At 36.5% G+C, this 13,933-nt stretch overlaps 1 protein-coding gene across 2 annotated transcripts in view; it reads left to right on the forward strand.

Annotated features, from left to right (window-relative positions):
- Positions 1-13,933, forward strand: part of RAB34 (RAB34, member RAS oncogene family) — an 82,005-nt gene that overhangs the window by 20,637 nt on the left and 47,435 nt on the right. For both annotated transcript variants that reach the window (XM_053706191.1, XM_053706192.1), the window contains exon 3: positions 13,824-13,915. In XM_053706191.1, the coding sequence (XP_053562166.1) occupies positions 13,824-13,915 (92 nt within the window). The remainder of the gene's footprint in view (positions 1-13,823; positions 13,916-13,933) is intronic.

A 13,933-nucleotide genomic window follows, 5' to 3' on the forward strand; every position in this document is an offset into this window, starting at 1 on the left:
AGGAAGGCTGGTTGATTCGGTATTGATGATGGCTGACTTTAGTCATCATTTTATAATTAAAGGTACATAAAAATTAAACTTTCATGTTTCAGACAGAGCATGTCATTTTGAGATATGTTTCTCCTTACTTATTTTATCACACTTTTTTAGTTCTCTTGTTATTTTTTTTATTAATAAACATACCTGGGTATGCTCAGATGCAGCTATGAACTACTGGGAGCTAGCTGGTCTATTGGTGCTTGTACACATATGCTTATTGTCTATGGCAGTGTTTTTCAACCAGTGTGCCATGAGAGATCCTCAGGTGTGCCACAGCAGACTGACAACAGTGAGGGGGTCAAATTTTGAAATATTGGGGAGGTATGTGACAGGCTCATCAGGAATCATTTACAACCATGACATTGACATTCATTCACAGACGATCATTATGATTTTTTGTGAATGAATGTCAATATGTCATGTATAGTTTGTAGGAGGCATGGCATGACAGCACAGTACAGTGTGTGTGTGTATATATATATATATATATATATATATATATATATATATATATATATACTGTATATATATCCTGTATTAGGCTACAATGTGTGATTTTGTAAAGTAAAATGTTGGGAGGGTGGTATGCCACAGGATTTTTTAATGTAAAAAAGTGGGCCACTGCAAAAAAAAGGTTGCAAATCACTTGTCTATGGCTCATTAGATGTGTTCAGCTAGCTCCCAGTTGTGCATAGCTGCTTTAAAACAATTCATAAGGTAAATGGAGACAAATAATATGCTTCCACCAAGACTGAAATATAAATTGCAGGGGAGAGGGCACTGTGGCATCATGGGTTATACAAATTATGAAAGTTGAAAATTAAAAAATACAAATATTCAAATGAAAGCAACACAGTGGTGAAAAGTGATGTAGCTATATGGTTTTGTATCTTGTCTGGTGTAAGTAAACAATAACCATGAAACACAAAAACAGCTCCTTGCAATAATGTGAATTTGTTAGTTACCCTTCCCCCCAATTTGAAAATGAGTTCTTCACTTGGCCCCCGGGGCTCTCTTCATGTGTGGTCCTGGCTCTCTGGCTGCAGCCTCAGGTTTTCATGTCTATGCAAGTACAGTTAATTCATTCCAGACAGGAAGTGACAGTTAACGTGTACAGATAGACTCACGTCTGGAACATGAGCATAAACTATATTACACTTGCATAGAGAGAGGAGGAAAGCTTTTCACAAATCTATCCTCCTCATCCCTTCCTTATAGACAATGTTACACTGCAAGTCCGTATCAAAGTTATCAGGGAGCTAAAGTAGGAGGTGTGGTGGTAACTATAAAATATACTGTGATATTTAAAGGGACAGTACACTGTAAAATTGTTTTTATAGTAATGTATTTTCAATTACTTGTTATACCAGCTGCAGAGTATAAAATCTATGAGAAATTGCATTTTCAGTTTATTTGTGTATATGAAGTAGCTGGTTTTGTGCTTTTAAACCGCAGCCTATTACAATGGGTTGAGCTTCAGGTAATATCAGATCTTATTATCTTATCACTTTGTGTACACACACTTGCTTCCTTATCTTATATTTGTCTGGAAAACTAAAGCTCAATACATAGAGAGAACAATGGAAAATTATAATTTTATTAATTAACTATTCTGCACCCCACTGAGAGTGTAATCTCTTCTGCTGGCTGTTTTTACTTAGGCCACTCAACAGAATATACTCAAGTATAAAAACTTTCAGTATAAGTGGGGATACCACAGGCTAAATCAGCTATTTCAGATGCCAAAATAGGGGTAAAGGAGCTACTTGTAAACAATGTAATACACTCCAGCAGGTAAAATGGATCATTGGGAACAATTTAAAAGGGAGAACATTTTTAGGTGAACTGTCCCTTTAACGCTCAGGTGCAAGCAGTTTGTTGGGGCAGGAACCAGGCAACAAATGTATTCCAGAGCTAAAGGAACATGAAGCCCAACATTTGTCTTTTCATAATTCAGATAGAGGAAGCACTTTTTAACAACTTTCCAATTTACTTCTACTATCTAATTTGCCTTGTCCTCTTGGAATCCTTCATTGAAAAGCATACCTAGGTAGGCTCAGATGCAGCAATGTACTACTTTGAGCTAGTTGCTTATTGGTGGCTACAAATATATGCCATTTGTTCACCAAGAGAATGAAGCAGATTTGATAATAGGAGAAAATTGTAAAGTTGTTTAAAATGGTATGCTCTATCTGAATCATGAAAGAAAGATTTTGGCTTTCATCTGCCTTTAGAGGGGAAATTATTATTATCATTTATTTGTATAGCGCCACAAAATTCTGCAGTGCTGGGTACAAAGATAGGGGTATACAATGACAAGGATTTGTGATAAAATACAAAACATAACAAACTAAACAAAGCTAGTACAGGAGGAAGAGGGCTTTGCTCCGGAGAGCTCACAGTCTACAGGTTGAGGGTGCAGAGACATAAGGTTTGGGGCAGCTTGTCACATGGATTGTAGTTGCGATGTAAACAAATAAGTTAAAAAGGGAAATGTTGCAATCATTCCTGCGATCGTCTGATTTCAATGATGGGATTGTGTCGGGGGGGAGTGCCTATGATGCTAGGCACGCCCTCCAACCCGCGATCACATTCAGGAACCGCCTTTGGCTTCAGTACAGCCAAAAGGCTAGGATGTTCTATGCCGTCCTATGGGCGTTAAAGCCCAGTGCAGTTAGGACGTCATACAAAGGGGATAAAGGAGAGAAAGTTTTTGGGTAAACTGTCCCTTTAAAGGGCCAGTAAATAAAGTAGGATTTAATAACTGACAAATACTCAGTAAAAAAGACAATGCAATAGCAATTACTTTGAATATGAAATGAGATGTAAAATTGTTTTTGTCAAGTTTCAAAATCAATCTATATTTCCCTCCCCCTGTATCATGTGACAGCCATCAGCTAATCACAACATGTGTATACGTTTATACTGACTACTTTTGCACATGCTCAGTAGGAGCTGCAGCATAAGAAAGTGTGCATATGAAACCCCCAGACAAAGTGCCTATATGTAGATCCTAGAAGTGGAACTGATTACAGCCTTAAAGGGACAGTAAACGTAAAAAATAATGTTACATAATTCTGTACTGTGCAGAATTATGTAACATTAACTTAGCAACACCTTGGGGTAAAAAAGAGCGGGAGTGAGCTACCTATATAGTTAAATAGTGCGATCGGGTGTGCTGTGATTAGACAACGTGCCCGGGACACTCTTTTGAAAATAAGACCGGATCAGAAGAGGCAGACGAGGAACACAAGGTAAGTATAACTTTGGGGGGCTATAATCTTGCAAATCTTTTTTATTTTTTTTAAGCTGTCGCTAAGATAATATTGCGTAATTTTACACATAGTAAATGACCTATTTTCAAAGTGTTTGTCCTTTTACATGAGCAAGAAAAGTAAAACTGGTTTTAGTTATTTCATCTATCTTGTTACCCAGGGTGATGGAAGATATGTAGCAAAAACAACTGTGATTCTTACTGTACTGACATACTCATAGCACTGTATGTGTGTCAAATTTTTACATCACCCATGGAGACAAAGCTGTTGACGCACAACGTCAAGATTCTTTCACTGATGATATGGTTGTTGTAGGAGAAAATTCACTGGCTGGGTCTGTTCCAGTCTATTAGAGCAAACTAACAGAGTAGTTGTAACATGGTTTTGAGTGGGTTTGCACCTTGTTAACAAAAACAATGTTGCACTAGAAAATATGTTTTGATCATCTTTTCAGTTTATTTCTTTGTGACTTTTGTATCCTGTATAGTGTATATCTTGACTGTGGACACAACTTTGTTTGACTATTTACATTTTCACACATAATTAATTCACCTTGAAATATACTTTGTAATTTTCTGGTTTATTAATTCTTAACAATTTAAACCAGGGCTCGACAAACCCAGGAGCCAGGGAGCCACTGGCTCCTAGAATTTTATCCCTGGCTCCTAACTTTTTGAGTTATTCTCCATATATCTATATGCAATTACCTCCGTCTGGCTCCTAAAAATATGTCTGGCTCCTAAATATTGTTACTGGCTCCTAATTTTTAAACAGATTTGTCGAGCACTGTTAAACTATGAAACGTGTAAACAGATAAAATACGATAATCTAAAATAATTACACAAATGAGATCAAATTGTCAGTTAGAATTACCATAAATTGGTAGAGCCCCTGTAGTGTTAGGCTTTTAGAAATGTCTCCAGCAAGTTCCATAGAGTTGCAAATTGAACCTCTTCCTGTCTTATATGTAGTCATTTGAATTTCAAATTGATGTATTTACATTTGATAAAGCTGTAAAGTTTTTTAGCACAGTGTTTAACCTAATGGCTCTTTTTTAACAATAAACTTTACAAAGAAAAGTGCTGTTTTCTGTAAGCCACTCTTTTTTTCTCTCAAAGGCTTCTCCCTTGTTGTCTATAGCTGTTTTGACAAGAAAAATCACCCAGTACAATATAATACTCTCATTTTGTCTACAGACTGTAAATCAGAAACATCATTGCAATATAAACATTATATGACCAGGGCAATTCCCTAGGTTCATGTTCAAAATGTATTTATTTGTTTAGAACAAATAAATGCAGAATAATTGCATAATGAAGTGCATAATAAAAATGCAATGCAATAGAACTTACTCTGACTGTTAAATGAGCAGTAGCCACCAATCTCCTGCTAGCTCACAGTAGGATATTGCTTCTCCTGAACCTGCCTAGATATACACTTCAACAAAAGAAACCAAGAAAATGAAGCAAATTTGATATTAGAAGGACATTGGGAAGTTGAGTGCTTTGTAAGTTAGGGTTAATACTTTAAATTGTATTCTGGAGCGTATGGGGAGCCAGTCGGTGTAGTATATTAATTCTACTTTGATTACATGACATATTGTGAATAGGTGTGTACGTATATTTATGTGTAAATGTTTTGTGAGATATGTTTGTTAAATAACAGATGAGTAATATTTGCAATGGATAGAGTTTGTATGATGAGTTGATCATAATCTACATGTTTACCTGTGCTATGTACATCATGTTATGGTTAATGTAAAAGTTTATGATTGTAAAAAATTGGCTACTGTGTTTTTTTATGGAAAGTAGTCTCGCTGGATAGAATAAAAGGTGACATGATTAAAGGGACACTGAACCCACAATTTTTCTTTTGTGATTCAGATAGAGCATGCAATTTTAAGCAACTTTCTAATTTACTCCTATTATCTTTTTTTTTTTTAAATATCTTTATTAGTTCCAGCGACAAAAAAAATAAATATATGTCAACTTACATTTCATTATGCCACACAGGGCATTTATAAATATATACAGATAAATGTATGTTGAAAATAACATATTAACAACGTATATAATACCAGAGAAAAATAACAGAACAGGAACAGATCAATATCTGGCATTCAAAAATCTAACCTAATATATCACTGGAAATTTTTATTTTTATTAAAAAACTAATAAATCAACCACATAACAAAAAAAAAAAAAAAAAAAAAAAAAAAAAAAAATTTCTCTTTACACTCTCTCTCTCTCTCCCTCCCCTCTTACCCCCTCCCACCTACCACTTCGATCTCTTACTTAACCTGCCACTTCTCTCTCTCTCCTTATTGTTAAATAGTTGCTATTTCATAATGATATCTCCCGCAGACCAGATACCCACGTTGGAGGATATAATTCCAATATGACCAGTTCTAAAAAGGCTATAGTATTTAAAAAGGGTTGTAAGATACGTCTTTGTATCTGTAATGGGTAAGAAATAATCAGTGGAGACCAGTCCAGAAGGAAAGTCCTGACCCTAGATTCAACTGCAAATTTGGTATGAAAAGATTCAAATAAAATTTGAGACTGAATTTCTTTAAGAAACCCTGTAACTCTGGGGGCTGTATGATCTTTCCAGCCCTTAACAATTAACTGTCTCGCAGTTATAATAATTGTATTAAATATCTTTATCACTCGTTTAGGGCGTAGATTAACGTTAGTTAGGAAAACTACCTCGTCAGCAGTAAATGGAGCCATATCTTTATAAATTTTACTATACCAGAATCTTATCTTTTGCCAATATTGTTGGATCCTGGGACAGGACCAGAACATATGGAGAATATCCGCCCTATCCAAAGAACACCTTGGGCAAGCATAACTCTGGGAAGGATAAAATCTGGCCATTTTATCTGGGGAAAGATAATAATTATTAACTAATTTCAAATGCGCTTCTTTCCATGATGTAGAGACTTGTAATTTTCCTAATTCTAGGAAGCTTCGCTCTATCCTATACTCCTCAACTTCCGGCAGGTATTTCTTCCAATAATTATATAATTTGTCTATGCATAATTCACCCTGTCTAGCCAAAAGAATATCGTAAATCAATGATATTGAGGATTGACCCAAAGAAAATTGTCGAATAATATTCTTAATATCTAACCAATCCCTGAGAAATTCAGTATTCCATTTTTGCGAAAATATATAATGCCGTAACTGAAAGTAGGCAAATAAACTCGAACGATGTAGATTAAACCTTTGAAATAATAATTCTGAAGATAACAACTGATTATCATCAAATAACTGGTGGACATAGATCAGTCCTGCTTCAGCCCATAATCTAAACACTCTCTGATTAATACCCGGGATAAATTCCGGGTTACCTATTATTGGAAGAAATTCCGAAAAAGATGGCGAAATTTTTAATATTCGACAAATTTTATGCCAAGCTATAATGACATTTTTAAAGGAAATTAATTTACTAAGATTTAAGGGTAACTTTTGTACCGGGCAATGCAGAATAGCTTTCAAAGAGAAAGGGGAAATCAAAAATGATTCTAGCTCTACAGACACAAACTTATTTACCCCTGTAATCCAATCGAGGGCCAATTTGGCTAGACAAGACCAATTATAGAGCCTAAAATCTGGTAAAGCAAGCCCTGCCCTAGCACAGTTTTGCATCAGTCTACTGAGACTAATCCTGGGTTTCTTATTACCCCATATAAATTTAGATAGCCAAGATTGTACATTACAGATATCTTTATTGGTCATTAATAACGGCAGACTTTGGAGAAAATATAGAACTCTTGGAAAAATAATAGTTTTAATCAAATTAATTCTCGCGGCCAATGAGATAGGGAGCGAGGACCAATTTTCAAGATCATTTTTAATTTTTTGTAATATCGGGGGAAAATTTAATTTATACCAATTTGTTGGGTTTCTATGAAAATTAATACCTAGATACCGGAAGGACTCGACCACTTTAAAAGGGTGGTCTCCCCAATTAGGTCCTTTCTTATATAGCCAAAGAAGTTCACTCTTATCAAAATTAATTTTATATCCTGAAAACGAGGAAAAGATTTTAAACAGTTGTAACAGTATGGGGATAGAATATTGCGCGTTATCCAGGAATATTAACAAATCGTCAGCATATAAGAGAGTATTTAACCTCCAGGATCCCAATTGAATCCCTGATAGCCTATCCCGCAATAAGATAGCAAATGGCTCCAATGCCAAATTAAAAAGCAATGGGGAAAGGGGACATCCTTGTCTTGTCCCTCTTTTAAGTGATATATATGGGGAAGAATGGCCATTGATGCAGAGAAACGAAATCGGGTTTTTATATAAATTTCTAACAAAATCCAAAAACTGATTCTTGAATCCAAACCGCTCCAGTGCTATGAATAAATACTTCCAGTTCACTGCATCAAAGGCCTTCTCAGCATCTACTGTCAGAATAGCTGCTTCAGAAATCTTTTTAAATTGTTCATTCTTAGGATCTAAATTCCATGCATAATCCAAGAATGTAGTGACTTGACGTATATTCTTAAGGGAATTCCTGCCCTTCATAAATCCAGTTTGATCTGGATGTATGATCCCATCTAATAGTTTGGCCAGTCTATTAGAGATAATAGCAGTTAGCAACTTATAATCAGCATTAAGTACTGATATAGGCCTATAAGACCCTGGATCTTCCGGATCCTTACCTTTCTTCAAAATCAAAGATATACGTGCAGCAGAGAAATAATTAGACATTAAATTACTAGAAGAAAAATAGTAATTAAACAAATTCACCAAAGATAATTTTACTTCTTCCTTCAGAATTTTGTAAAACTCTATCGGGATAGCATCTGGTCCTGGCGATTTATTAAGATTAGCTGACTGTATAGCCTCAAGAACTTCCTCCTCTAAGATGGGTCTGTTAAGCTCTGATAAATTCTCCTCCGAGATACTAGGGAGATTAACACTCGCCCAAAAATTTGAGGCTTTATCCACATTAACCTGTGTCTCCGAATAAAGCCGTTGAAACACATTGAAAAACATCTGACTAATATCCTCTGTATTAGAGTACTTTATGTTATCTATTTTAATAGCCGATATGAGATTCTTGTTTTTTCTCACCTTCACTACTCTAGCCAGAAATTTGGCTGAGTTCCCATAATGTCCTCTAAATTGATAATTAATTTTTAGTTCCTCTTCCTGTGATCTTTGTTTAAGAAAGATATCTCTTTCCCTTTTCAATTTACAATATCTATCCCAATTGTCCCTTGTCTTGTCAATATAAAATTTTCTAAGGGAATTTCTAACTTGTGCTGTTAATTGCAGTTCCTGCTCCAGTTTTTTCTTCTTCCAAGTAGATAAATAGAGTTTAATTTCCCCCCTTAATACAGCTTTCGCTGCCTCCCAAAATATCTCTGGTTTACTAAATTGTCCTATATTAAAGGTGACATAGTCCTTCCACTTCTGTTTCAACCAATTGCTGAACCTAGGACTGTTTGTCAAAAATCGAGGGAAAAAAAAGGACATATTCTGAGTCTTAGGGGGGGAAATCGCCACCAATGTGAACGAGATTACCGCATGGTCAGAAATAACAATATCATATATATTTGCTTCTGATCTACATAAAGCGAGTGGTTTCGAAATTAAAAACATATCTATTCTTGAGAATGTCATGTGGGATTTAGACTCACAAGAAAAACTACGTAGTTCTGGATTTTTGAATCTCCATATATCAATTAATTTTAATTCCTGGCAAAAAGACTTGAAGTATTTCGCTATTTTATTATTTTCACGTAAATTTTTTGAAGATAATCTATCTAATATAGGGCACATCGTCATATTAAAATCCCCCCCTAAAACTAAATTGGCTGCTGATAATAGGAACAATTTACTTCTAATATTTTCCCAAAAAACAGGGGAGAAAGAATTAGGGCCATATATGTTGCAAATGACAAAATTACATTTATTAATCTGAATATGTAGTATCAGATATCTCCCTTCTGGATCGGCCTCCTTCTTCTCAATATTATAATCTAAATTTCTATGTAGCAAAATAGCTACTCCTGATTTTCTTTTAACTCCTGGAGCGGGAACACATTCACCTACCCATTTGCACTTTAATTTCATAGCTTCTGCTAAATTTAAATGTGTTTCCTGCAACATCACAATATCGGGATTAAATTTCGCCAGATGTTTAATAATCAATTTACGTTTTTTTGGGGAGGTAATGCCACCTACATTCCAGGAGAGTATATTAATCCTGGTTGTCATTCAATATTAAATAAACCCAGTATATTATCAAACACCTTTAAACTGAAGTCCAAATTCACTGTATACCCAGAGGTGGGGGGAGAAGGGGAGAGGGAAGACGAGAGGAGGAGAGAAGAAAAAAAAAAACAAAAAAAAAAAAAAAAAAAAAAAAAAAAACCCCTAAATAAAAGAAAACTGCCCCTCTTATACCAGCATCTAAGCCAGTATAGTGTACCTGCGAAATATTCAATCTTAAAACAATAAGTAAACAGTACAAATGTAGAATCTTGTTTCCTTTTAACATCATAAATGCAGACTGCATCGAAACAAAACATATCTATAATCATGATAACAAAAGCAAAGGAAAAAGAAAAGGAAACATAACCAAGCACATAGCGCATTAATCGTACTAAACACAATTTATCCCTTCTGGAAAAAAATTAGTTTCCCTAATATACTACAGGGTGCTCATAAATTCGTGGGCCTCTTGGGGATTATTAAGAATTCGTCTAACCCCATTCTCTTCTATCATAATTTTTGCGGGGTACACAACCCAGGCTTTAAACCCTTTGTCAATAATCTTGGTACATAACGGGATCATCTGTTTTCTTTTGGTGGATGTTTCTATTGAGAAATCTTGGAACATTAGTAACTTATTTTTTTCAAACACAAATTCCCCCATCTTTCTATATGCTTTTAACAGATTTACTTTATCCTGAAATCTAAGCAGCTTAAAAATACACATTCTGCTTCTATTACCCCTAGCCATATTTGTTCTGCTGGGTCCCACCCTATGGGCTCTTTCTACCTCTAGGGGGAGCTGTTGATCAGGGAAACCTAATGCTTTGGGCAATAAGTGCGAAGTAACTTTCATAAGATCCTCGTACTCAGGGGACTCAGGGAGACCAACGATTCTAATATTATTCCGTCTGGAGCGATCCTCAAGATCCTCCAGACGGAATTGTAAGCCAGAAATCTTGCAATCATGATCTTGGATTACTTTGTCTTGGGCATTAACCTGGTCCTCCAAGTCAGAGATCCTATTTTCCGCTTCTGATATCCTTGAGGCAAATTGTTTGACCTCATTTGATAAAGAAATAATGTCTGTAGAAATACTGCTAAGCTCTTTTTTAATAATATCGAATTGAGGAGTAAATACATCAGTTAATTGAGATACTAAACTACCTATGTCTAAATGGGATATACCCACCTCTGATACGGGGTCCAATGAGGTATCTGCACTCCTAACCTTTCTATCCTTACTTTTGGGTGGCATTATGGGGGGACTCTGTTTCATGTGTATAATAATTAGTGTTATTACGGCCTATTATCTTGTATAGTTTATAGTTATGGGGAGCGGACACCTATGTAGAACAGTAAATGGCAATATGTAGATAGCAATTAATCAGGGTTATATCCTTTAAACACGCATAATTTAACCAACATGTTTTTAGCAGTATGTTATATCATTTCTCAATGCAATCAATAAACTTATACTCATAGAAAAAGAAAAAAGGAAAAAAAAAGAAAAAGCAGCAAAGAATTGCATATACAAATCTATATCAGCATAAAAGCGGATCCATTTGTTTAGCTGAAATTAAACAGTTACTTAACAAACTATTTCCCTCTTTTCCTCTTCTCCTCTTTTCTCCTAAATAATTAGGGACCAATCAATAGAACAGGGCAAAAACAGACTGTTAAGCAGGCAATAGATATACCATCCACAGCACATATAATATAAAACATAAAAAAAAGAAAAAAAGGCCCAATTACACAGGCCTAATCTCTAGCTCACTATAGGCCGCCAGTTAGTATACAGATAGTTCTGGAAAATGAAAAACACCTTCTTCAGGGTAGCCAGCAATCACTATCCTGTTGCTCCATATATTTTTAGAACAGAGTTCCTCTTTATGGAATAATTGTGGCAGTTCCAAATACAGTCAGCTGTAGTCAACTCTGCTATACTTCGGTATCTGTTGCAACAATGCTCCTTATTTTTCTTAGGGAGCACTTCAATCTTGTATTACCCCAAAGTCATCCAAAGGGGAATAGACAAACCAGAAAGGGAGTAGTACAGATTCACCAGATTAAGAAAAAAAAAAAGCAATACCAATTCTCCCTAGCTTGCATCCATTCAGCCCCTTAGGAGAGCCATTAGCATCATAAACTTTCTGTAAATCTTCAGCTTCCAGGAGCCAAAATACCCAGTATAAATGAGTTATGCCTGCACGCCAGATATATTTCACTAAGTTCACATAAACATTTGGCAGTTCGCTTGGGAAACCTTAGAGGGGTGAGGACGGGATTGCTTTCAAACGGTCAGGCCGTATCAATATGCCGCTCTTCACCGCGAGGAGGAAGCGCTCCCCACAGATCTCTCTGCAGGCAGACTGCCCCCCTCCTACCAGCGGTTACTCCAGACACTAGGGCCCACCACTTCACGGGTAATATCTCTCTTACCCGACTTTACTGTCCTCCTCCTCCAATCTGCCGGTTTCTTCTGCGATAGGTTGCGGTGTACACCGCCAGGCTTTACCGCCAATACAGGGCTTCCTCAACACAGACGTAGACCTCGTCTGACCACCTGCAACCGGACCCAGATATTCCGGATAGCGCAGGAACCTTTGCTGGGGGAGATTTCCTAGCTCCTTTCTCCAGAGCGCCGGGAGCCGAACAGCGTGTCTAACGGCTCCGCCCCCACCGGAAGTCCTCCAATTTACTCCTATTATCAATGTTTCTTCATTCTCTTGCTATCTTTATTTGAAAAGCAAGAATGTAAGTTTAGAAGCTGGCCCATTTTTGGTTCACAACCTGGGTTGTTCTTGCTGATTGGTGGGTACATGTCAGCCACCATTAAACAAGTGCTGTCCAGTGTACTGAACCAAAAATTGACTGGCTCCTTAACTTAGATGCCTTCTTTTTCAAATAAAAATAGCAAGAGAACGTCGAAAATTTGATAATAGGAGTAAATTAAAAAGTGGCTTAAAATTTCATGCTCTATCTGAATGATGAAAGAAAAAATCTGGGTTTAGTATCCCTTTAAGGAATGCTCTAGGAATATGATTTTTCAGGGACATTAACTCCAATCATGCAGAATTTTTAAAGATTCTGGTACCATTGTGAAATATATTGACATGCTGTCGAAAAACTTGTGTCAGTTGTGTGAACTGTTTTATTAGGGGGTTTTTTTTGTTTTTTGTTTTTTATTTGTTTGTTTTTTAATGTTTTGAAGGTGTTTTATTAATACCAGTATCCTTCATTGCATGAAAGTGAGGAATAAGATTAATCTATAAGAATTTTTTTTGTTACTTTATCAAAATTAAAGGCACACTTTGGGGTGAATTTATGAAGCTGCATTCACAGCTTTTGAAGCTATGGTGCCTCCTTTTAAGAAGCGGAAACTGCTTAATTTGCCTCTCTGCCACCTCAGAGGTGGCAAGATCAGTCACCCCAACACTCGCTCTTTCGGGATGATTGACATGCACTGCTCTTGCGCAACTGGTTGCACATGAGCAGGGGGCGGTTCTTGTGCAATATTAAATGTCTTCATGTAGTGCAGCCACGCAAGTAACGATTGCAGGCGAACAGATTCACTACATGCAAACCTGTCCACCTGCAATGAAGATACATTTGTTCTATGAATTGTTGATAACGGCACTAACTGCATACTGAGGCTTTGGGCTCTATTTATCAAAAGGTGGGCGGACGAGGTTTGCAGTCATGATACTTGTCTGCCCACCCTTGTGGCGAGCAGGCAGCATCCGCTGCACACATTTAACATTGCCCCCTGCTCGTGCGGATCTGATCAGGACGATTGAAATCTGCGACACTTTAGGTGGTGGAGAGGATAAGTAGAAACCCTCTTTCATGATTTGAATAGAATGTGCGATTTTAAACAACTTTCCAATCTATTTCTGTTATCTAATTTATTTTGTTATCTTAGAATCATTTTTTGAAAAGCACACCTAGGTATGTTTATGAACTGCTGATTGATGGCTGCACATGCAGTATATGCCTCATGCTATTGGCTAATATATGTGCATTGGAGTTTTTTAAACAAATGACACCAAGAGAATTAAACAAATTAGACAATAGAAGTAAATTGGAAAGATCTTTAAAATAGTATTCTCCATCTGAAACACAAAAGAAAAATTTTGGGTTTATATCCATTTAACTAGCATTTCAGGTTTGCTGGGGCTCCGAAGCTGCTCTTGCAACTTGATAAATGGAGCCCTTTGTTTGAGGTAAACGCATGCAATTTGTAACCATCTCTCATGTTTTATTTAAGTGCTTTAAGAAAGAGGCGGCACTCCATACCAGGGAATCATTCCATTCCAAAGTCAGCACTGCGTGCAAGCAGCAGCGCACAGGAACAGTGGGGTAAGCTATAAGCAGATC

Source organism: Bombina bombina, chromosome 3, assembly GCF_027579735.1.
Source record: "Bombina bombina isolate aBomBom1 chromosome 3, aBomBom1.pri, whole genome shotgun sequence".
Classification (NCBI taxonomy): Eukaryota; Metazoa; Chordata; class Amphibia; order Anura; family Bombinatoridae; genus Bombina; species Bombina bombina.